Genomic DNA, 25,927 nt, shown 5'->3' with positions numbered 1-25,927 from the left:
TATTTGCCTCGTCCGTCCCTACTTAAGGGCGGACGTGCCTCAGCATAAACATGCTTACCTCGTCCGTCCTCTCCCAATTTAAGACAGACGAGGCTTGACGGGTATGGACGAGGCAATGTGGCTGCGCCCTTCCTTCCAACTTTTTCCTAGGACGAGCCATATGGACGATTTTAAAGGTAGTATTTTATAGCATCATCATTATTCATTTTTTAAACTTGAGTAACTAATATTATTTACTTGAAACTTAAAAAGGTAATTGCACTTACAAGGTAAATATTAGGGACCAGTGGTGTAATTTTGCCTTTATTTTTTATGGATAAATTTTCTCTCCAAATTAGTTTAAAGAGAAATTTAAACATTTGAAACATTAAGGAACCCTTGAAATTTAAATATTTGATTGATGACATAACTTTTTTTTTTATGACATAACTATTGATCTTTAATATTCTTGAAATTTTGCAAGAATGGGGGATATAATAAAAATATGTTATCCAACGGTTAGATTTTCAAAATTCACATCCAATAAAAAAAAATATATAGGAAGAATTTGAAAGATTTATTTCCAAACTAGTTCAGATAGAAAACTTTTTCCTTTTTTATTATGGTTTTGTCCGTGAGACACCTCAAATTTCAGAATTTTAACTAAGTCACTTAAACCCACAATTGTCAAAATTTCGATCTACATCCAACGATTTTACGGTTCCACTTGCCCAAAACGATCCAGATTTTTCAAGGATCTTTGCGATCATTTAAGATGAGTAGAATTGTACGATTCTGGTGATCCCAATGATTCTGGTTTCTTATAGTCTTCTTTAACTTGACAAAAGGCTTAGTTGGACCAAAATGAAAAATAACATCCCAATAAACCAAGTTTTGCTATTCTAATGTAAATAGTGTCAGTTGGACCCAAATAAAAAATAACATCTCAATAGAGTGTCACGTTTTGAGATTTTTGGCCTCTTTAAATGATTAATGTAGTGATATAAGGTAATTACATCAAATGAATGCAAATTTTTATTTTATATAAATGAACATATAATTTATGTAATTATTTAATATATCAATGTATATTTTTTGTTTTTTTCTTAAATAATGTAGGATCTTACGATCCATGTCCAATCATACAATTCACTATCCTACGTAGGATCCCGAGTTTGACAACCTTGTTTAAATCTCATATTTTAATTAATGTATATATAAAGAAATATAAAATTTATTAAAAAAAAAAAAAACCCAAACATATCCCCACACCTACTAGGGATAGAGCCAAAATAAAATGAAATTTAGTAACACAACCTTACCCCTTTTACTAAAGAAGTTGATTCGCAGGTTCAAACTTGTAATCTGTCTTTTTTTTTTCTTTTTTGCTAATTGTTTTCAGGGTAGGTAATTGTTAAATATATTTTAATAATGCAACCTTACCCCTAATTTATTAAAGAAGTCAATTCTCAAGCTTAAACTTGTAATCTGTCATTTTTGTGTAGGTGATTGCTGTATATATTTTAATAACTATATATATATATATATATATTGTTCTATATATTTGTATGTTGTATACCCAATTATACCATGTTTGTATACTTATTATAGTTTAAAAAGATTATAAGTTTTTCTTATAAGGAAGATCTTGTGTCTAGGTGTGTATATATATATTAAAGTTGATAATTTTGTGTATATGTATATAACTTGCTTTAGAATAAGAAAATTAAAATTTATTTTTTCATACTCACATATATTATGTGGATTTTTTTAGCGTAGTGTCTACTTGTGATTTGAGTTTATCTTGACACAATAGTTCAATCCCCTCAACTCAAAATTTCTGGCTCTGCCACTGGCTGGACCAATAAACCAGAAAGAAAACGAAAAACCTGACTAATCTCACCATGAAAATCATGAATTAACACACCTCATCGGTGGAATCATCATTAAAAAGAGAAGAACAAAAACAAAAACAAAAACAAAAACAACAATATAATAATGAAAATTTTATTTGAGAGTAATGAATTTCTATTTGAATAACACCATTTTTATTTTGATATATTATTATGATAACACATTGTTCTCAACAAAAAGAATATGACAAAATATATCAATTTCATTTCTTTAGCTAGCCCATTATCCTTCTCACAATCTTACTTACAACCCCTGCTACAAATCATAGAGGCTTGTATCCGCTTGAGAATAATTTATCTATTTTATTTTTTATTTTTTGCTAAAAATATGTTAAGTATACTTGTACTTTAAAAATGTGAGATTTTAAAAAACTCTACTAAAAATAAAAAACTGAGTTTATAAGTTAATGTCAAACGTGGTTTTGATATCAATTAACAATAATACTTATTTATTTAATTCGTATTGTCTTATCATATAATTTCGTCATACCTGACATCATATGATAGGAAACACATGGTCCCGAAAGGAAACAAATTCAAAGAGCTAATCTTGATTTTTGGCATTAATCACATGAAAGAAGCAGAAGAAGACACAACACAACATGTTCATCTTCAACAACAACCAGTCAAACATAGCCCCTAAATTTTTGTTGTCTTGCTTGGAAGCGAGGAGGCCACTCATGTTCATCTTCAACAACAACCAGTCAAACAAACTATAGAAACCTGACATGAACGCGACTGTGTTGTCAATTTGTTACATCGGAATCACACACTGAGCCATCGAAACTATAATCCAATTGTCCTATGCGGTACGTCCATTGCACCAATCGAATTTTCTTTAAAGTAGGTATATACTATCATGTTCTTTCTACTCGAAAGTCGAAACAGTAAAGTCAGTCTGCAGGAAAAGTATGAAAAAACTCATGGCATAGAATGATAGAAAGTAGTGCCACAACTTAGAAAATTGAGGCCACGGAAGACACTATAATCTGATTGATTGAGTTCGGATGATTGCAGTGGAAAGAGGTTTTCATAATTCAGAAATAAGTATCATTAGCACTGTAGCTGAAAGCTGAAAATTAAATACTAAAAAATACAGTAATAAATAATTTTTAAATGTGTAAATAATATTGTGAGACTTATTTTTAATAAAAAAGTTGTTAAAAAATAAAATTTGTAGGTCTTAAACAGTAAAAATTGTGTAAAAAAGTCATATGTTGCTGCTACTGTTTAATAAACAGTAGCCACAACAGTATTGCTACAGTAAAAAAGTGGCTGGAAAAGTTAAAAACGCGTGAAATGAAAAAAAAAAAAAAAAAAAAAAAAAAGAAAGAAAAGAAAAAAAAAGCTGAAAACGTAAACATGCAACACCCTGCTGGCCAAACGATAATAATGATATAACGGTCCGTTTGGATTGAACTTATTGTTACTGAAACTGAAAACTTAAAATTGAAAACTGAAAATACTGTAGCAAAATAATTTTTAAATATGTAAATAGTACCGTAGAACCCATTTTTAATATTTTTTAGTGCTAAACAGTATTTTTTGTCTCTATACAGTAAAATCATGTAATTTTACTGTTCACTTTCCAAAAAAAAAAAAAAAAAAAACTCAAAACGCAAAACGTGGACTCACTGAAAGCTGAGTCCAAACGCCCTCAACATATTTTTCTTTGACGTTTCTTTCTATTAAAGTACTACAAAATTGAAAAGAAATCTCTAACCCTTACTCTCTTAGCCGCCTCTCACTTCCTTCAACTTATTCTTCTCTACCACAACGGCAGCGTATCTAGTCCGATCTTTTAAGCTCAAAGCTACCACTCACTGAAACTGAACTTTTCCTCTAAACCTGAGAGATAGAAAAGCTACAAGACCTTGATGTCCTGGTTTTGTCCTGTGCCACCAAAATACATATAATAATAAATTAAAAAATTTGACCCTCTAAAATAATGAAGAAGATTTGATAAACTTTTCAACCTGAATGAGTTAAATAGAGATGACTCAGATGAGGAAATTTATTTTTTCGGAATTGAATTGTGTTATACAGAATGATTGACAATTCGAATGCTGGGGAAAGTTAGAGAATTTCGTGAGTTTCAAATGTGAAAGAGCATAACATGGAGAACCCATAAGGAAAATAATAATAATAATATAATATTGTTTTGGTGAAATGGGTGTGCGCAAATAAATGTGTGATCTGTGAAATCAATTTGATTTATATTATTATTACCAAAACAGAGCTTCTATATCGCTCATCAAAAAAAAAAAAAAGAGTTTCTATTCAGCGAGATCGTCTTGTCAAAGAAGTGAGATAAAAATGTGAAAATACTGAATCTCTATGGTTGCAAATCAATAAGAAAGAATAGGTAGGAAGAGAGTATTAATTTTGTAATATTTTAACATAAAAAATGTCACATCAGTTAAAAATGCCACATCACTTTTTTGTTAACTATCTACCCAATAAAACTGACAAAGTTAACAAAATTATTAATCTTACTCATTTTTTAAACTTGAGTAACTAATATTATTTACTTAAAACTTAAAAAAGTAATTGCACTTACAAGGTAAATATTAGGGACCACTGGTGTAATTTTGCCTTTATTTTTTATGGATAAATTTTCTCTCTAAATTAGTTTAAAGAGAAATTTAAACATTTGAAACATTAAGGAACCCTTAAAATTTAAACATTTAATTGATGACATAACTTTTTTTTTTATGACATAACTATTGATCTTTAATATTCTTGAAATTTTGCAAGAATGGGGGATATAACAAAAATATGTTATCCAACGGTTAGATTTTCAAAATTCACATCTAATAAAAAAATATATAGGAAGAATTTGAAAGATTTATCTCCAAACTAGTTTAGATAGAAAACTTTTTCCTTTTTTATTATGGTTTTGTCCGTGAGACATCTCAAATTTCAGAATTTTAACTAGGTCACTTAAACCCACAATTGTCAAAATTTCGATCTACATCCAACGATTTTACGGTCCCACTTGCCCAAAATGATTCAGATTTTTCAAGGATCTTTGCGATCATTTAAGATGAATAGAATTGTACGATTCTGGTTTCTTATAGTCTTCTTTAACTTGACAAAAGGCTTAGTTGGACCAAAAAGAAAAATAACATCCCAATAAACCAAATTTTGCTATTCTAATGTAAATAGTGTCAGTTGAACCCAAATAAAAAATAACATCTCAATAGAGTGTCACGTTTTGAGATTTTTGGCCTCTTTAAATGATTAATGTAGTGATATAAGGTAATTACATCAAATGGATGCAAATTTTTATTTTATATGAATGAACATATAATTTATGTAATTATTTAATATATCAATGTGTATTTTTTGTTTTTTTCTTAAATAATGTAGGATCTTACGATCCATGTCCAATCATACAATTCACTATCCTACGTAGGATCCCGATTTTGACAACCTTGTTTAAATCTCATATTTTAATTAATGTATATATAAAGAAATATAAAATTTATTTAAAAAAAAAAAAAAACCCAAACATATCCCCACACCTACTAGGGATAGAGCCAAAATAAAATGAAATTTAGTAACACAACCTTACCCCTTTTACTAAAGAAGTTGATTCGCAGGTTCAAACTTGTAATCTGTCTTTTTTCTTTTCTTTTTTGCTAATTGTTTTCAGGGTAGGTAATTGTTAAATATATTTTAATAATGCAACCTTACCCCTAATTTATTAAAGAAGTCAATTCTCAAGCTTAAACTTGTAATCTGTCATTTTTGTGTAGGTGATTGCTGTATATATTTTAATAACCCAACCTTACTCCTAGTTTACTAAAAAAGTCAATTCTCAGACTCAGACTTGTAATTAGTCTTTTTTGTGGTAGGTGATTGTTATATATATATATATATATATATTATTTTTTTTTTTTAAATGCAACCTTACCCCTACTAAAGACGTCAATTTTCATACTCAAACTTGTAATCTGTCATTTTGGTATAGTGATATATATATATATATATATATAAAGAAGTTAATTCTCATGCTCAAACTCATAATAAGTCGCTTTTGGTGAGGTAATTGTTATAAATATTTTAAATTTTATTTTGATCTTAGAGGTCTGCCCCTCAGATGGTAGAGTTATGGCTTTATCCCAATACTATCGCCTCCAAAATGCTACTTTAATCGGTTAATTGACATGATCATCAACCACAAGTCCGATGACAAAACTATTTGATCACTCATCGAATGCACTTAGCACACCACCATTGCCAGCACTCAAGTGCGGAATTATGTGTGACTAAGGGGGCCATGCACACCCAACCCCCCCCCCCCCCCCCCCCCCCCCCCCCCCCCCCCCCCCGGGGTGGGGGGCCTTCTACCCCCCAAATTTTATTTTCATTATAGGTAAAAATTAGATATCAATTCTATATTCCAAGAGCTGGCCTATCCAAGCAAAATATTTGGCACTCCCCTCCCCTTCTTTCCCTCCCTCTCCCAAAGGGGCCAAAACCTATTCTTTTTAAATTTTGCCCCCTCCCAAGTCCCAACACATTAGTCAGAAGTTGTATTGGCATTAAATTTTAGCTCAGTTTTCTTTAGAAGTATCATTCACATTTTTCCCAAAACATTTTACACCGTTCACTTCCTTTCTAGCTAGCCACTCAAGTCTCTAATTAGAACCGGTGTTCTCATACTTACTTTTAAGTTTTACTCCCTTCAATTAGATCTATCTTTGGCTTAAAATACCCTCAAATGATGGCAATCTATAATTCACTTTTTTTAGTAAGTGCTCTCACATTATCTTTGTTTAGTAGTATGAAGACTCTATATAATAATGGACCATATGTAGAGTATGTTTCTATCTTCCTTAACAAAATTTTTTTTTTTTTTACTTAGTATTCTCAAAAAAAAAAAAAAATCATTTTTATATACACACACATACACGCGCACACACAAAAGTTACATGTTTGCAAAAGTATCATATAACAATATTTGAAAAAGAAAAACAAAAAAGACTTAGGGTATGTTTGGTAACCATTTTTTTCCCTCAGTTTTCTGTTTTCAAAAACAATTTTCTGTTTCCTAAGGCAAAAAACTTGTTTGGTAACTTATTTTAGGCAAAAATCAAAAACTATTTTCAATTTCCATATTGTGAAGGAAACTGAAAACTGGTCTTAAGTTGTTTTTATTTTTTAGTTTTCACTCACCTCAGAAAACACACTAAAACATGCTTAAAAAAGGCCTATTAATGAACCAGCTCACTGGTTCGATCCACATGATTGACCATTCTTTTTCCCGCGCTTCCTTTTTTCTTTTCTTTTTTTTTTCACTCAATATTTAGTGCCTAACGTATCTGAGAACCCTTTATATCTTCTTGTGCCTCCACTGCCTCCATCTTCCTCACAGAGAAAACCTTGATTGAGAGAACCACTTGTAAGGTAAGTGATTGGTTTTTACCGGATTGTCCTTCACAACTGCCTCTTGTTCATTATCTCACTCTCTTTTTCTTTTTCTTTTTTTCTTTTTTTTTTGGGTGAGTGATGTAGCAGGTCTGTGCGAGTCTATTAGATTTGGGAAAATATTTCATAATTTTAGGGACCCAATCACTCAAAGGTATGGGGCTTTTCCTTTTTTTCTTTGTGCATGGATTACTACGAAACTGCTTGAGGTTTGCTATGTATTTTATGTAATGCAATTTGTGTATGTGCATTGAATCTGGGTTTATTCAGAATGGGTATTTTCAAAGTGTGTTGGCCCCCCACACATTATAGACTATCTTGAGAACTTGATCACACCAAGCGCGTTGAGAAGGACAATTGACACTGATCAAGGATGGCAAAGTGAGATATAACAGATAAAGTATGAAGCATAAAAAAGAAGAATGATAAAAAAATGTTTTAGTTATCTCCCGCGTGTATTTGGTAGATAGGATAGAAAGTTGGAAAAATAGAAAAATGTAATTTGAATAAATTTTGTGGTATACTCTTAGTACAATAATTAATGACAATGGAAATGTTGTAACTTTTTTTCTTTTCTTTTCTTTTCTTTTTTTGAGTAGAGGAAATGTTGTAGCCAAAATGGACAAAATAGTAAATTTCCGGTAATAAACATTTTCTCACATACTTTTCCTTCCAATTTGGAGGATGGCTCTTAGTGATTCAGGTGGAAACTTCACTCGCTCCTTTTTCCATCCTTCCTCATACCCACCAAACCAAATAAGTTGAAAACTCTAATTTTCTTTCCTCCATTTTTATTCTTCTGACTTTTCCACCAACCAAACGTACCACAAGAAAAGTATTCCACGTGAACATTTTGCCTTTCATTCTATTACAGTCACATTTCTGAGTTGAAAATTCTTCCATTATCTCTTAGAGAAAGTACATTAAAAAAAAAAAAAAAAATCTTGCAGATACTTCAGCCAATATCATCAACCGCATTATTTGTTTTTTTTGTTTGATCATTTCATGCACTCGATTATTAGAGACAAGGAAGTCATTTGTAGGTCCAACGCAAATGAATGAATGATCCATTTTCATCAAATAATAGAGGCTTTGTTTTAAGTAGTCATAGTTTGAAGCACGGATATGAAACATTGCCACTATTGATTGAATTGAACCTGTAAATCCTGATCTTCAATGTGACGTGTAAGCGGGACAGCATGGCATAGACCTGGGTGAATGATTACTCTATCATCTTTGACTCTCAGAATATTTCCATGGCTTGTATACTCACAAAAACTAGCACAGGTAGCAAGGACATTGTTATAGTTGTAGTCATATTATCATGAGGAAAAGCATAGGCCATTGTAATGGCCATTTTAGGCCCAAACCCAAGTTTAGAATATTGGTTTACTTGAAAGTTCTGGCATTAACATTTGAGTGCGTGTCCAAGCTTTTTCTTAGGCTGGGCTTGGGTTTTCGAACTTGCAGGCCTGAAAACCAGTACAAAAGTATCACAGGCTAATAGTAAATCTAACCCAGTGGGCTTTTTTCTGCTAAATTAGCCCACTTGGGTTTGATTTTAGCTTCCTTTTTTTTTAAGCTTCCTTTATTGGCTGAAAAGTCCTTAAAAAAAATATCACGTAAGAGATAATTGTCCTTGAGTGAGGCTGAGATGGGCTTAAAGCCCACGTAGTCATCATCAGCAGGAGGGTGGGCTTTCTATAAGGCCTAGCCTACTTATGTACAATAGATTGAGCTATCCCATAAAATGTGGGCAGGGCTCAAACCCAGCAATCCAGGTTATTAATAGTTATAACTTATACATATATATATCTGTTTATTAATTTTTATTTTATCTCACACACCACACCCTACAATATAACCATTCATTTTTTTCTTTCCCTTATCTCATTCTAATATCTAATTATGTTATTTAGTCCTAACAAAATGGTCCCAACTTGATCCTTATAAGTTAAAGAATAATTATTAAGTGCATTCAGAATGCAATGACGTGATACTTCATCATTTTAAACTCTTGGTGGATTTTACTATAGATTTAATTAATAGAATCCACCATAAACATGAGATGAATGAACACCACATTACCATGCTCCAAGAGTACCCATAATTTTCCTAAGTTGAGTTAGGTCGGATTGGATTGAAGATTTACTTACTTTAAGGGAAGGGGTGGGGGGGTTAAGTTGGGTTGAAATATACCCCAAAATGAACCAACCAACTCATACACATGCTTAGTCGAGTATATATGAAAATAGTGCATATTTGTTGCATTAGATACTTTATTCTATTTAGTTCCTAAAAAAAAGATACTTTATGCTATTTAAAACTTCATTCCATTAAATAAGAAATAATGTGGTAACTGGTTAGGGAATTTTTTTTTTAGATGAAAAGATGAATTGACCTATTTCACAAGGAAATGGAAATGATGCGATAATACATCATTGTTTTAAAAGAATGTAGACTTCATAATACGTGAAATTTACATGTGTGTAATAGAGAAAATGTATATATTTTACTTAATATATAAAATACTTTCACATGAGAGAAAAATACTTATATCAAGAGATGTGTAACCCAATTGACACTTAATTTCTTCTAGAAAGATAAGACACTTTCTAGTATTTCAAATAAAAATATATAGGATTGAAAGTTATCCTTCCCAATTATTGAATTAAAAAAAAAAAAGAAAAAAAAAATGAAGACTATCATTCCTATTGAGTCTCACTTCTCGCACACAAGAGCCAATGATTCTCATCTCATCACAAATTAAAAACCGTTAGATCTTTTTTTTTTTTGGGTATGTAAAACCGTTAGATCTAATCACACTAATTTTTGATAAAGTGATTACCCAATGGCAAAGCTTGTGGCTTAAGGGCCCGAGCAATCGAACGGTAAGAATACAAATCTTTTTCTTTTATAAAGAAAGTGCTAGAAATGACGAGGCTTTTTCTCTCTCTCTATCACTTGAAATATCTTCTCCCTATAAAAGAAAAGAGAAAGTCCTAGAAACAAAGAATATAACAAAGTCACACACTTTGGTTTTGCTTCAATTCTAGGGTTTTATACTATCTCTCTCTTTCGCTCATCTCCTCTTCCTTAACAAACATGAGGTAATACCGCTCTGCCCTGTTTTCCTTGGTTTTTTCACACTTTGATTTGCTTATTATATGCTATTGCCGCTTTCGTTTACTTTACCTGTTCTTTGATCTGTAATTTATAGTGTTCGTTTCTAAAACTTTGTTTGGTTTCTGAGAAAAAAAAAATATAGGGTTTTGAATGTTATTTGTTTTTGTTTTGAGAATATGTCTTTTTGGGCGGGGTAAAGTTGGAATCTTCTTTCGTTTTTGGGTTTTAGTCTTTTTTGTTCATTTTGAACAAATTTGTAGAGGAAAAACGGCATCATTGTGTGAAATGTGGTTGATTGGAATGGTATTTATATTTACATTTGTTATCTGGGAATTAGTAAATAATTTGTTGAAGAAATATTTTTTGGCTGAGAAGTTGATGTAGCTAGTGATTGTATGCCATAAAACAAAATTAAGACAAAGGGTTTAGGATGAGTGGCTAAGCGTGTTAAGGTTTAAGAGCATGCAACCAACGGACCCTGATTAGTCTGTTGAGGATCCATAGCCGATCCAAAGGGTTTGGGACTAAGGCTTAGTTGTTGTTTGAGTCTGTCTGTGTGTGTTGAACATACATCGGATTACAAACCAATGGTTAGGCTGGTACCTCATAGACACGGAACCAGAGGAAATAATGGTTTCATGATATAGATGTTGGCCTGTGATGCTTGTTACTGTAAAATGTTAAATTACGCGGTGGAACTAACACTGCTTTAAGTAGTGTGCTGGGTCTGTTATGACTATAATTGATTTTTGCATTGCTAAAATCATATTAGTCCTTCTGTTAGTTAGGTTGATAGCCGAGGACGGGCAAAGTTGGTGTTTTCATTGTAGCAAGTGTAAATCTTTGAATGCTTGTAAATGACGTTTGCTATGTACATTGGTGAATGAGATTTCCATGTTTCTACATTTGTTATTGTTATGTCCTGTTTATAAACGAATGCATTTCCTATTGTAGTCGTCATCCTGAGGTGAAGTGGGCCCAGAGGGCAGACAAGGTTTTTATTACAGTGCAATTGCCAGATGCCAAAAATGCTAAGGTTAATCTGGAGCCAGAGGGTGTTTTTACCTTCTCTGCCAGTGCGGGAGCAGAAGACCACCTTTATGAGCTGAAGTTGGATCTTTTTGATAAGGTTAATGTAGAGGTAAGAAGCTAGTCTTCCAAATTATTCATAGCTTTTATTTTATCTCCAGGAATTAACAGCTGTTTAGCCTATGCTACCATTTTGGCTGGGAATTATGATAAGTTGCTTGTTTCCTTAGTGTCCAAGTCAGCAATTGAATATGAGTTCCATTATGTTTATGGTCATTTAACAACATTTCCATGTAGAAAAGTTAAGAGTGGTTATGCTAATGGTCTGTAGGACACTTACTAGGGTCAATTTGTACTTTGTTAGACCTATTGATGCTAAAGTATGGATTTTTAATATACTAGTTGTTTAGGAAAGTCATATTTTATCACTTTTCTTTTAATTAAATTTTGTTTTGATGTGTTTGTTATCTGTTTCGTCCTTGATTTAGGAAAGCAAAATTAATATAGGAGTAAGGACCATATTCTGCATCTTGGAGAAGGCAGAGAATGGATGGTGGAAGAAACTATTGCGTGGAGATGGCAAGGCCCCACATAATATCAAAGTAGATTGGGACAAATGGGTGGATGAAGATGAAGAGACCGGTACTGTTTTTTAAATTTTTATTTTTATTTTTGTGTGTGTGTGTAATTTTGTTTTGTTTATTTAAATTGATTTTGTTTAAATTGACAAATGCTGATATGCTCTTAGTTGGGAATTAATTTACTTTTCATTTTGATTAGGTCCTGGTGCTGACTTGGATTTGGGAGGAATGGACTTCTCGGTAGGGGAATATTAGCTTATGAGATTTGAACCTTAAGTTTTGGTTATGGGCTTGTTGACTAAATCATTGCTGTATTTTGCAGAAATTTGGTGACATGGGAGGCATGGGTGGCATGGGAGGCATGGGTGGCATGGGTGGCATGGGAGGCATGGACATGGGAGGTATGGGCATGGGAGGCATGGGCATGGGTGATGATGCTATGGGTGATGACTTTGCTGACAGTGATGATGAAGGTAACAAACAAAGCCAGAAGTGCTTCTAGTTTATACATGGTGTAGTGCAAAAAATTGTATATGGTTTGTTCATTTGTACTTGTTATGCTATAAAATACGAGGGATCACTTTTGTCTTAAAGATTTTGAAATTGGTAAATATTGTTAATTTTGCTGTTGTATGCTTAGATCACTACGAAAGAGAGAGAGAGCGCAGAAAATAATTAACGTAGGAAGAAGGAAAGAAATCTATTTGTTTGAAGATTTCTAGTTGTTTCAAAAGGCTTTGCCTTGTTTGTGTTAAAGAAAAATTTGTTATTACTCTATGGTGTAGTAGTATTTTGTCTCCTGTTTACTAACAACGAAATATGCTTTTCTGTTATGTTAGACCAAGAAGTTTCCAAGCCAGACTATGACAAATTAGAAGAAGGTGCAAAAGCAGGACATGATGCTGCTAAGAGTGAGGGTGATGCTCCAGAAGAGAAAAAAGAAGCTGCTTCAAGCACATAGTCTGATGATGGTTTAAAAATTCTTAACTATGGCTTTGATTTAAATTCGTGGGGTGAAATTTTCGGTCTTAATTACTGTATCAATGCGTGTCATTTATTCTAACAGAGTTGATGGTGATGGTGATGATGTTCGAATTTGCACAATATTTGGTGTTGGCTAAGCATTGATTTCTATCTTATAGACGGGCAAAATACTATTTTTTTTACTTGAACTAGGATGTTTACTACCATGCTTCATAAATGATAATCCTTAGTGGCATCATGGCTAAATTCATAGTGTACTTCATGGTTAGACAGTGCAGGCCTAACATTGAAGAAATTATAAGGTCCTCATGATGGTCTTATCATTTCATTAAAAGATTCTTATTTGTTTAAAATTATTGAGTTAGAATTCTTTTTTTTTTAAAAAAAAAACATAAATTGATTATTGACTTGGCAATTTTAAACTAGTGGAAGTCTTTTAATAAAATAGTAGACAAGTAACGTGGTCCACCAGAAGACTGTATAATTTCTCCTGACATTGGAGTTCTCTAATTAAGTGTACATTCGGTACAATGAATGGATATTTATGAGAAATAATAATCATTATTATTAGGAATATAATATGTTGTAATTAAATAATTATTATAATTCATAAGTTTGATTGTTACTTATTGGAAAGCTTGTAAAAGATATCTAAGAAAAATTTATATTTTTGAAAATATATTAATTTTAAAATTTATTACATGTATTATGAAATAATTATTACAATCATTTTAAAGACTTATTTCTATGTAATAATTAATCCATGCAATGACCAAATATTTCACATGAATAATTTTAAATTGGATGTTCTCTTGCCATGAGGCGCAAAAAATTTTTTACACCCAAAATATGAATATGATTTTTCTAGCTGTGATTTTACCATGTCCCATGAGATTAGTAAGTGGACATGTGAGTGTGCAATGGAAGTGTGCTTGGATATAGAATTTAGAGACTGAGTTTAGGTCACCATAACGTACAAGTTTTTGTCAAATACATATTTTCGTTCCCCTCGCCCAAACCTCACCTGTCTATGTGCTCAGCCGACCAAATCTCAAGAACTTTTATGGCTTATCAGTCATCTTAAATTTTTTTGGTAATTATTGGGGATAAAACTCTGGTACAAGGGGTAGTGTCAATCGGCCTACAAGCCATTGGCATCAATCTTCTGAATTGAACTCAAGCAAACTTCAACACAGCAACGGGTTCAAATAAAGTCCTCATTTGCGGTAAATTACCCAACTCACTCTTCGTTGATTGCATTGATCTTCAGTGAAGATGAGCAATCATCATAGGATGCTCAACTTGGAATCGGTGTTTTATGGTGTAACTCTCTGTAACCATGAAAGATGAAACTAGAAAAAGCAAAGCAACCGAGAGGTAGGTGTTCACCTTTTTAAGTGAACTCAGATGAACTTTGATTAGCATGGTCAACTACTCTGAGTGTTAGAATATCAATACCAAGGTGAGTATTGATCAATCTAATGAATCAAAGGCAATGGTAAGGTCAAAAGTGTAAAGACAAGTAGACCAATAAGCAATGGTCACCCAATTAATTGTTGGGTAATACTTTGATCCTGTGTATTTCATACATTAAACTTGATATAGTGCAGACACATGGTAAGTATTGGACATGTGATTGTATCGTATTGAATCCAGTGCACAGAACACTAAACTCAATATGTGTTTTTGTTAAAATTCAAAACTAATTATTAAAAAAAAAAAAACAATGAAATATAAATTGAGTAGAAATTCTTTGTAAACAAATTGAGTAAATATATTCATGATTACTAATTTTTCGATCATTTTAATTTCATCAATTTTATTTTAATATAATTTATGTGTTTTTTTTTTTTTCTAATTTCACAATGTGAGGTATTGAATGTATGATTGTGTTAATATGTCAAAATAGGGTTTGGTGGTAGATGATCACGTCATAAAGATTGGTTTTCACCAATATATTTTGGATAATGTTGTTAGAATTTTTGTACCTTAGGTCCTTAAGATCCAACTAGTAAAATTAATTTGACAAGATTCTAAATAACAGCCATCCCATCATTTTAGATTTTAATGCATATATTAATTTCTCCTTCCAAACATAAATGTATTACTATATCAATAATTCTCGAATGCATGATGCTATTCAGCCTGAAAAAGAAAATTAAAAAAAATAAATTACACTTTACCATCCTAAATTATTTCTTATTTTACACTTTACACTCAAAAACTTTTTAAATACACGTTTTGCACCTAAACTATGACTCGGCTCCTATTACATTTTGCACTATGCTGTTAAGTTTGTTGTTAACTTAAATAAAAATTCAAAATTTAGAATGCAAAATGTAATAAGGAGTATAAGTTAAGATGATAAAGTGTAATTTATCTTTTGTTTTTAAAACATTGAGAAGAGAGCCAATTAGGTCTTTTCACGTGTTGTCATATTTTTCCATTTAAGTTAACAGCAAACTTAACATCATGGTATAAAGTATAACAAAGATGCACGTGAAAAGTTTATGGTGCAAAGTGTAAAATAAGATAGTTTAGGATGGTAAAATGTAATTTAAAAAATATATATAATAATAAGGTATGGAAAAATTAAAGTTGAGGTTTTAATTTTTTAAAAAAATTAGATTGAAAACTTTTTTTAGAAGAAAAATTATATTGAAATTGATGATTCTGTTTGAACAATTTTAATACTGTATACATCATGTTGGGGTCCATAAATGGGTGTCGTTTAGAGACAGCATATGACATGGCAAGAGCTGATTTGTTGACAAAAGTCACTACAGTGATCTTCACCTGAGAGGATCATAACCCTAAAACCCTGATAACAAGGTTGTCTTTCTTGAATCGTCTACAGCAACAACGATAGAGATGGAGGCTACGGACATGGATGTTGAAGAACAACCTCAAAACAATCCCAATCCCAATCCCAATCCCAATTCCAATTCCAATTCCAGTTCCAACCCAAATTCTTACAAGCGGTTCGGTCTTAAAAACTCAATCCAAACCAACTTCGGCGATGACTACGTTTTCCAAATTGTCCCCAGGTACGCTACTTTTCCTTTTGAACCTAATTTTTCTTTGTTTTCTGATCAAATTTAGGAAAAAGGAGCAAAATTTGATTCTGGGTCTAATACAACATCTCAATATGTGAGATATTTTGTCAAAGTTTTTAACTTGGTTAGTGGGTTTTTGCTATGCTTATTAGTTTGGGTCAAACAAGTAGTTGTTAAATGGGTTTTGTGTATTTGTTTTTTTTATTTTTTTTATTTTTTATTTTGAGGGGTTAATTTGTTATGTGGGTTTTGGATGGCAGGGAGGATTGGACGGCAATGGCGGTGTCATTATCAACAAATGCAGTGAAGCTTTACTCACCAGTGACTGGTCAGTACTATGGAGAGTGTAGGGGTCACTCTGATACCATAAATCATATCTCTTTCCCGGGTGCATCAACTCCACATGTGTTGCACTCTTGCTCTTCTGATGGAACCATTAGAGCTTGGGATACCAGGACATTCCAGCAGGTAGCTCCTTTAGCCTCTATCTGTTTGCATACACATTCATAAGTTTTTTTTTTACATCATGTTGTGGTGTAAAATATTTTTAGTGGTCTTCTTGTTTAATTCTTTAAAGTATGTTGGTTTCTGATTTTTGTTTATTTTATTTGATTATTAACACTGCAGGTTTCGTGTATAAGTGCTGGTGATTCCCAAGAGGTCTTCAGCTTCTCATTTGGAGGATCAACTGATAATCTTCTTGCCGCAGGATGTAAATCTCAGGTTCAATGTCTATGTTAGGAAATAAATCATATCGAGTGTTGTGAAATGTTAGTTTTTCGGTTTAGATTGTTATTTGCTAGCTTGATGTTCATTATAGTATTTGAAGGGTGATTTATTTCTGCACTTTCACATATATAGGTTGTACATGTTCGGTGGTGTTTCAAGAATAAAATGTGTTCAATATTTCTTTTTCATTCCAGTATTAGTCTATTAGACAGTCAAATAAGTAGGATAACTATTTGCTAGTTCATGCATTTATGATTATCTTTTCTTGTGTGATAATCAATTTTCTCAGATACTCTTCTGGGATTGGAGGAACAAGAAGCAAGTTGCTTGTTTGGAGGACTCTCATGTGGAAGATGTTACGCAGGTTTGTTCTGATGCCTATGCCTGTGAAATGTCAATACATTCAGGTTGAGTCATGTTCACTAATTTAGGTAAATAGTGACACAACTTAGTTTTTAAGTTGTCCTTATCAAGTACTTGAAATTTGGTTAGAATGCAAAAACGTTACATATGGTCAGGGTTATCGGTTGATTGGGGTGGGGTCATATATTGAAATCCTAAATGCTTTTGTTATGCATTTATATGGAAGACTATGTTACTCTATATCAGTCAAGCTTGCATTATATTTATATTTTGATACTTCTTAGCTGAGCTGTAGTAGTACTAGTTTTTTTCACAGACTTTCTTGTAAAGATTCATCAACACTAGTGCATCTGGTTTGTTTATGTGATGGGATATTGTTACTTGATTTTAGCTAGCTTTTGGAACTTGTGTATTTTCTGAGTTTTTGATAACTTTGTGATTTTTGATAGGTTCACTTTGTCCCTGGCCAACAAAGCAAACTTCTTTCTGCATCTGTAGATGGGTTGATATGTATATTTGATACTGATGGAGATATAAATGATGACGATAATCTTGAATCAGTAAGTGCATGCCAGTATCAGTATTTTTTTATAGATGAAATGGCCAGTTACGTCTATTATGGAAAGTAGGGTTGATCAGAGAATTTGTCAAAATAATTGCTTTTCAGTTTCTAAGGTGTGTGTGTGTGTGTGTGCGCGCGCGTATAATTTTTCCCCCCGTGAAACAACGAATAAAAAGGATAATTCTTGTCAACTGTTAGGTGTCTCACGAAAACCTAGTATCAATGCACTTAATGTCATAATATGACCTCAAGTGCTTGAGCTTAAGCTTGACAAATGAATGGTTTGTTACAGGTTTCTATTTTCTTGGAGATATTGGATAGATGATCCTTTATAAATATGATCAGGTTTATGGTTACAATTATGTAGGTAATCAATGTGGGAACTTCAATTAGTAAAGTGGGGTTTCTTGGAGAGAGGTATCAAAAGCTCTGGTGTTTGACCCATATTGAGACCTTAAGGTATTGTCTTTTCCCATGAACTGCTGTTAAGGACATTATTGTTAAAATATTCTTAATCTTTACTCCATCTTCATGTGGGAATCATGAGATGAAAATATAGTTTAAATATATGTAATACCTGAAATTACAATCTATGCTAAAAACCAGATTTCTTGTTCCACCTTTCTAATATGTCCCGTGTTAGATATTTGGATTTCTACTTGACACTCATATTTTACTCTGATTGGCTGCCACAATATATGTTAAATGCTAATAGCTTATTTGGATTTCTTTCAGTATTTGGGACTGGAGAGATGCAAAAAGTGAAGCAAGCTTCCAAGATGCCCGTTCATTAGCTTCTGATAGTTGGACATTAGATCATGTAAGTTTTTCATTTTTATATAGAATCTACCCATTTTTGTCAATTAGTAGAAGCCCTATGTTTTATTTTTACATACATGGTTAAATTTTTTGATTGCTTATTATCGTTTTATTATTATTATAAAAAAGTAAATGAGATGCATCCCCACCATAGGCACTTAATATAATAGCTAAAAAACCCTCTTAAGATTAAGCCTGGAGTTTATCCCATGGTTGTCAAGAACTCCTTGAGGCAGGCCGGAATATTGTAGAACTTCTTGCCAATAGGCTCTAACTTAAATTGCACTTTCACCTCCCACAATAATGGGTGGAGAATGATGTTGTGGGTTCAAATCACTGGGTGTATGTGTTACTTTAACATTTCTTAAAAAAAGAAAAAGAATAAAAATAGGCAAAATCAAGTATCAGTACAAGCATAGTTGAGTTGTAGCAACAGCTTTACCTTGGGAAGCATAAGCAATGCCCGATTTAGCTATGTTCCTTGTAATAAATAAAGATACAAGTAAGATGGCCAGAAACACCACTCTGATGAGTTGTCAAATATGTAATAAACCATGGTTTTGCATCATTACTAACCCACTCACAACTTTTGTATATCAACCATGCCTTTTCTTGTGGCCAAGCTAATGGTTCATTAGACAGCATGATCACTGAAAATGTGGTGCTTAACTTTAAGTCAATTGGAAACTTATTTTAGTGCTTTTTTTGGCCTATCACTTGGGGTCATTTTTCCTAATTGGCAGGAATTATTGCCATAGGACTCTATTTAGATACGACTATGCAACAATTTTGTCACCCTGAACATTTGAGAATGACATAATATCCATTTAGGCAGAAAGCTATGAATTTTTAACATTTCTTAATGGGAATTTATAGTTCTGGGCACTTTAGGTGCGGTACATTAGGTCCTCCAATTAAATTCAAACATCTGGTTGCATTGACGCCAATAAAGTACAAATATTGTTATCATTTCTAAGGACAATTGAATGTAACCAGGTGTTTGAATTTAATTGGCGAACCTAATGTACTGCACTAAAGTTTAAAGAATGCAAATCAATTCCCTTCTAGATTGTGCTGGCACTGAGCCACATAATTAGTAACCCTTCTCTTTTGGCAGGTAGATTATTTTGTTGATTGTCACTACTCAAAAGAAGATGAACGACTATGGGTGATTGGCGGCAGTAACTCTGGCACTATAGGCTACTTTCCAGTAAGTTATAATGAAGTGGGAGTCATAGGATCTCCAGAAGCAGTTCTTGCGGGTGGGCATACAGGTATTGTGAGGAGTGTGTTGCCTATGGCAAGTATGCAGCAGGGTGGGCTAGCCCAAAACCAAGGCATTTTTGGATGGACAGGTGCTGAAGATGGCCGCTTATGCTGCTGGTTGTCTGATGAATCTCCTCAGATAAATAGATCATGGATTTCAAGCGCATTGATAATGAAGTCACCCAGTACTCGCAAGAAAAATAGGCATAATCCCTACTAGCAAGCCATTTTTTTATTGGCCTTTTGTATCTTTTTCTTTATCATTTATTTATTTATTTTGGGTTTTCAGTTCTGCTTGCTGTGAACTTACTGTACCATTAATATAATCTCTATTTTTTCGGTTTTTGTTTTTGTTGTTTCTTTTTTTTTTGTTTTTCCAGTATGTGGGTGTACAGAGCATTGGGAAACATATGGAGTTTGTAACTTTGTATTAAACTATTAATCGGCTATGTTTATATAAATCCTATTAAGTACCCAAGGGCCTCAACGTATATAACATAATTTCTAGACACATACAAATTACACCTTTGAAGTCGGATTTCATTTTCATTTTGGTACTTGGAGTTAAAAACATTTGTAATCTTGTTCTTCTGTCTATGCTCGTTAATTATCTATGCTTGTTGTATTGGGCTTGAAATATGGAAAGATTATACGGCCCATAGATTTTTTTTTTGGGGTATTGTATGGGCTGAAGTATTTTTGAAGCATGAACCATTTCTTTTGGACTGTTCTCTCGATTTTGGGCTTTTTTTAGGTATTAGTAATAATTATATACCTTCTACACCTACGGTATATTTAGGGTATTAGAAATAATTTTATACATAATATATATAATTATATATAACCGCCCTTTTAACTTTAATCGACCACCCTTATTAGCGTCACTATATATATATATATATGCATAGATATTCGAAGTTTTTTAACTTGAGACTTCTTACGTTCATCAAAAAGTTTGAAACTTCCTACATGTTTCTTACTTAATTCTGAGTTCGAGATTTCTTACATTCATCAAACATTCATCAAAAAGTTTGAAATTTCCTACGTGTTTATAGAAAAGGGAAAGAAAATTATTTGATTTCTTGAAACAATGGAGATGGTGGGGTTTCGATATGATCCTACCGATGATGAATTGATGAAGATTTTAATGAACAAGGTCAACGACGCTGAACAACACACTCACCTAAATCATCATTTTATTGTGAATGATTGTGAGATATATGGCAAAATTCCTCCATGGGAAATATATGATTCTCGTACCCACTATCATTTAAACACTTTCCACCGCAACCTCTACGTCTTCACCGACCTCAAAACAACAACCGGCAATCGTTAATTATTTATAAACAGAAAAATCATCTCAAAAAAGAAAAAGAAAAAGAATACGTTGTTGTTTTGACTGGAGAATGAAGCATAAGCTAAGGGCCAATCCTAAACGTTGTTGATTTAGTTTTTACAATATACTTCTATCAGCAAAAACTGAAATTTATCCCCTCTTGTTTAGCAGGCAAAAGTATACTTTTGATTCTCCATTCACATCACGCTGGATAATCCGTTCTGTCTCTGAGACATATAGAGAAGACAGAATACATATATAATATCCAGATTCCAGAACCTGCAAACCAATATCATCAATTTCCATATTCCTGCCTTGAGTAGGTAATCAAAATTAATCATGCTCTGATTGAATTTAACCCTAACAACAAGGAAAACTCATGAATTACAACCACCCAGATAGGTCCAAGGGAATATAACAATCTCACCTGTATTTAATATTATAACTTGAATCACTGAGATTTTCAATAAAAGAAAAAGAAAAAACATACAGTACAAGCTTCTCATTACGTTCTGCGACACTATGCAATAGCTACTCAACATTAACTATTCCAACTGAATAAACCTAACAGGGAAACAGTGGTTAACCACTCAAACAACACAAATATAAAGTTTGGACACCGATGCCTTTAAAAGTAGCAAAGCCGCCATTAGATGAATGTTTCACACCATAAAATGAATCAGCCACGACCGCGCCCTGCACCTGTCACCAAAAGGAAAAACATTAATGACTTCTAATGGTGTATAAATTCACCAGCATTAAGCTGAACATATACCATGAACAAACCAAAAAAAAAATTGATAGCACATGCTTCCAACAAGTTCATATATTTTTCTTAGAAAAGTTTACCTCTGCTTCCGCCAGCCTTTCCTCCAGATCCACCTCTACCTCGGCCTCCACCCATACCCTTAGCACCTCCATCATCCAAGCCACGCCCAATTCCTTTCGGTTGGCGTCCACCAGGACCATCCTCCCTACCTCGTCCTCGTCCACGACCAACACCAGGTGGCTTCCTATCTGCAAAACGCAATTGACCAAATAAGAACCTATATTAAAAGCAATTTTCACTTTTCTGAAATAACAAAGCTTTATTTTACCCACATTTTTAGAAATTCAGGTGCTTCTTTCAAAACTTTTTTTTTTTTTTTTGGCTGAATTCTTTGAAAAAAAAATATTGACCTAAAACTAATCTCCTCATCCTTAGAAGTGAGTTTCAAAATAAATAACCTAGTCTTCTTTGATGAAAGAGTTAAGTATACCTGAACGGCTCTTGGTTTCTTCCTGAACCTTATCGATCACCTGAAATACAAAGGAACCAATATAGATTAATGAAATATGCCACTAAAACATGAAAATAAATAATAAAAAAAGAACAAAAGCAAATGATGATAGAAACTATGGCATTCGGATTTTAAAAAATGTCATCCAACTGACTGTTACATCAGTTCAATTTCAGAACAATGTGTTACATGCAGATCTTGATCTAATCAGAAAAGGTTTTTTAAAGACAAAAGTACCAATGCAACAATAAAAGTGACTATGAAGCCAAATTAGAAAGGCATGCATCTTTATTTTCAGTAAGTAGAAGAACTTATCAAATGCAATTAGCTTTAAAGAAAAATATGGGGGGAGGGGGGGCTTTAGAACACTACAAAGCAATGATAGCACCTTCCAAAAAGCACAATGCAAAACTCTATTCCTTAATTAATGCTACCAGACAACATGAATAACTAACAACACAAATATCATAGACAACAGATCAAATTAAGTCTCTTGATGGACTAGAGATGCATGAATATATGAGAAGAGCACGACACAAAAAATACATAGATGAGTACATCACTTTAACATGAGCAGATTATTAAGAACACTTCTACCCATACCTCATCAGGAACTCTAAGATACTTGATTGTATTCCCACGGATGTAGCATTCAGGCATTCGCCAAAACCTATCTCCATCCTACATCATGATTCCCAATCACATTCAATCAAAATATTAATAAGTAAGAAAAAACACACTTCAAAGAACAAAAGTGAAGTGAATTAAACAAAATAAAGGGTCAAAAGAAAGGAAAAATTTATTACTTTAGAGGTGCAGATGACTTCCCGGAGATGAATGTTCATCCAAGTATCACAATTGACCAAATGCCCGTTGTAGGTCTCACCATTTTTCAGTTCGACCAACTGTTACAACGCACAATAACTTCAAGTTACGAATCACTAACCATAACACAATATCTAAAATCATTATAAAGTATAAATCCATGTCCATTCACAACAAACAATATTTTCAATATAGAGATGAAACTCTTACCATTGGGTGCCCTTGGGCACTCTTAAGTAGAGAAAGTGGAAGCTGTAACCCAAAAAAGGAAAAAAAAAAGTGATTAGCAAAAATTAAAATTAAAAAAATAGAGGAAAAATACAACTAGGATTAAAGTTAGTCCAATTATCAGTCTAGTTGCTAAGCATTAATTCTAATATGTTGCATTAATTAGTCGAAATCAGTACAAGTATTTAGCTTATTTCAGTTCAGAATTAAAAAAAAAAAAATCAAATCAAATCTTTTCTACTATTGGGGGTTTTCGTTCGTTTTCTTGGCAACCAAACAGGAAGTAAAATTTTTGAGGTTCAGAAAGTAACGTACCATATTTTGGGGCACAGAAACTCAGACAACACAAAAAACCTGCAACAAAGTCTTAGTCAAAATCTAATGAAAACCCTCCAAGGGGGAAAAAAAAACACCAAAAGTAATTGAACAAATTTATTAGATCGAGCAAACTATGCTAAAGAAATAGGATTCAAATTTAAAATAATAAAATCTTTAACGTGCAGAGAGAGAGAGAGAGAGTTGGTAGAGAAGAAGGAAATCGTAAATAAAACAATATAGGTTAAGAGAAACGGAGATTACCTGTTGTTTAAGATTAAGAAGAGGCTTCGATTTCGACTTGAAACAAGAAAATCGTATATCAATGAATTTTGATTGCGAATGTGAAGGTGAATGCGTGTGATAATAATAATAATAATAATAATAATAATATATATAGTGATCCACCGGCTTTCTGTTTTGCTGCCTCCCTCTCTATCTCTCTCTCTCTGTCAAACTACAAAACAAAACTACGACTAGGACTACTAGGACTAGGAGTTTTTTTTTTTTTTGATAAATAATTACGAGGTTGTTTTTAAATACTGACGTGGTACCCTGTTTTTTTAGGTTGTCCGATTAAATTGAACTATAAATCTTTTTCTTTAATTTTTATTTAATACTGTGAAGTCAATTAAAATTAAATATCAATCTTTTTTTTTTTAATGACAAAAATATCAATCTTTATAAGTTTTCTCTCTCACTGTTTTTTTATTTTATTTCTGGCGTGTTTATACTTTTTTTTTTTAATAAAGAAAAAGAAATAACATGAAAATTGAGGTCATATTATTATTATTTTTTTTAAGAATCACATTATTGCAGTCGAGTTACGGAATTAGTATATTGGGCAAAGTTTGTTTGTGTGCAAAGAACATAGGTCAATACCTAATTTTATTAAAGATGAATTTTCTTGATCACAAATTTATTTTCGTTTTAGTTTTGGACATAAATTTTTTTTAATGATACATAATTAACAAATCTACATCATTTATCACAATAAATACTTTTTTTTTTTTAAATGTAAAGACATCTTTAATATAGTCTTAGACTAGTGAAAATAATGGCTCATGTAATAACTAACACTAATTGGGTAATTGATGTGAAAATTATTTCAGTAGCTAATGGACATAGAGATTAGTAACCAGTAGATGTCAATGCTCTTGTTTCCCTTTAGTGTCGTGATGTGAATTTATTTATTTACTATTATTTTCTTCCCGCGACAAGAACTGAACAACACTGTTAAACCACGAGACTTTTGTCATGATACCATTTATGGCATTCATTTTTCTAGAATGTGCATGATGTGTTTGACTGTGTAAAACTTGATAATTGTTTTTACCCAAAAAAAATTGTAAATATGAATTGCATAATAATGTTATTATTATTATTATTATCATTAAGGTCCAGTTAATATGTGCCTTTAAAGTACACATAAATCATCAATTTTATGAAACTTTTTTTATAAAAAATTGAAAAAGTTGTAAAAAAAATAATTATTTTTTTATTTTTTCATAAAAAATTTTTAAAAATAATTAATTAATATATACCCTAAAAATATACATTAGTAAAACCCTTCCTCCTCTTCTTCTTATTATTATTATTATTATTATTATTATTATTTGATAATTACAGTGAACGAAGAAAGAAATACTAAAAAGTATTAGTTGAGCCATTGCCTACAAAGCTCTCAACAGTGACGTAACCATAAAAATTTAAAAACATCATATTCTCACATCCTTTATACAACAAAAGAACAACTGTATTTAGTAAGAATTGAAACCATTAAGAGGAAATGCATTTAACTTACTCAGTTTGAAATGGTTAAAATTTAAGCTGGAGCAATATATTCTTACACACATGAGATCAAGTATGTAAACCCTTATGCAGAAACCGAGCCTGTCCGAACCTACTCAACCATTTGCAGTTCTCTTTCTATTCCATCCATTAAAATTAAATCAGTACATATCCAAGCCCTTAAACCCACTAGAAAGTTTTTATCAAGTTTTACAGCTATTAAGCTGTTCGAGTAACTGCTGCACCATTTCGATGATGGAAGGGACTATCCCTTAAACACAGCATAAAATCAAATGCCAAGATCAAGGG

At 32.3% G+C, this 25,927-nt stretch overlaps 3 protein-coding genes and 1 long non-coding RNA gene across 4 annotated transcripts; 3 read left to right on the top strand and 1 right to left on the bottom strand.

The window, feature by feature from the left end:
- The first annotated feature begins 6,820 nt into the window (after positions 1–6,820).
- LOC111996260 (uncharacterized) lies at positions 6,821–7,989 on the top strand. Its single transcript, XR_010627729.1, has 2 exons — positions 6,821–7,307; positions 7,419–7,989. It is a non-coding gene; the product is annotated as an uncharacterized LOC111996260 (long non-coding RNA).
- Positions 7,990–10,303: 2,314 nt separating this feature from the next.
- LOC111996472 (uncharacterized protein OsI_027940) lies at positions 10,304–13,236 on the top strand. The gene is made up of 6 exons (XM_024028465.2): positions 10,304–10,438; positions 11,409–11,595; positions 11,972–12,125; positions 12,264–12,304; positions 12,387–12,537; positions 12,904–13,236. The coding sequence occupies exons 1-6, from the start codon at positions 10,434–10,436 to the stop codon at positions 13,023–13,025; spliced, it is 660 nt and encodes a 219-aa protein (XP_023884233.1). The 5' UTR covers positions 10,304–10,433; the 3' UTR covers positions 13,026–13,236.
- Positions 13,237–15,868: 2,632 nt separating this feature from the next.
- Positions 15,869–20,188, top strand: LOC111996391 (WD repeat-containing protein GTS1). Its single transcript, XM_024028355.2, has 8 exons — positions 15,869–16,095; positions 16,365–16,572; positions 16,732–16,827; positions 17,123–17,197; positions 17,646–17,756; positions 18,126–18,217; positions 18,494–18,578; positions 19,695–20,188. The coding sequence occupies exons 1-8, from the start codon at positions 15,920–15,922 to the stop codon at positions 20,061–20,063; spliced, it is 1,212 nt and encodes a 403-aa protein (XP_023884123.1). The 5' UTR covers positions 15,869–15,919; the 3' UTR covers positions 20,064–20,188.
- A 1,404-nt stretch (positions 20,189–21,592) lies between these two features.
- On the bottom strand, positions 21,593–24,269 carry LOC111996438 (probable U6 snRNA-associated Sm-like protein LSm4). Its single transcript, XM_065770287.1, has 8 exons — positions 24,090–24,269; positions 23,828–23,865; positions 23,495–23,536; positions 23,266–23,364; positions 23,063–23,140; positions 22,439–22,478; positions 22,029–22,196; positions 21,593–21,881 (listed from the first exon to the last, which is right to left on the bottom strand). The coding sequence occupies exons 2-8, from the start codon at positions 23,828–23,830 to the stop codon at positions 21,859–21,861; spliced, it is 453 nt and encodes a 150-aa protein (XP_065626359.1). The 5' UTR covers positions 23,831–23,865; positions 24,090–24,269; the 3' UTR covers positions 21,593–21,858.
- Between the last annotated feature and the right edge of the window lie 1,658 nt (positions 24,270–25,927).

The sequence above is a fragment of the Quercus suber genome, unplaced genomic scaffold (assembly GCF_002906115.3).
Source record: "Quercus suber isolate HL8 unplaced genomic scaffold, Cork oak 2.0 scaffold_29, whole genome shotgun sequence".
Classification (NCBI taxonomy): domain Eukaryota; kingdom Viridiplantae; phylum Streptophyta; class Magnoliopsida; order Fagales; family Fagaceae; genus Quercus; species Quercus suber.
This window is presented reverse-complemented; position numbering and strand designations above follow the sequence as displayed.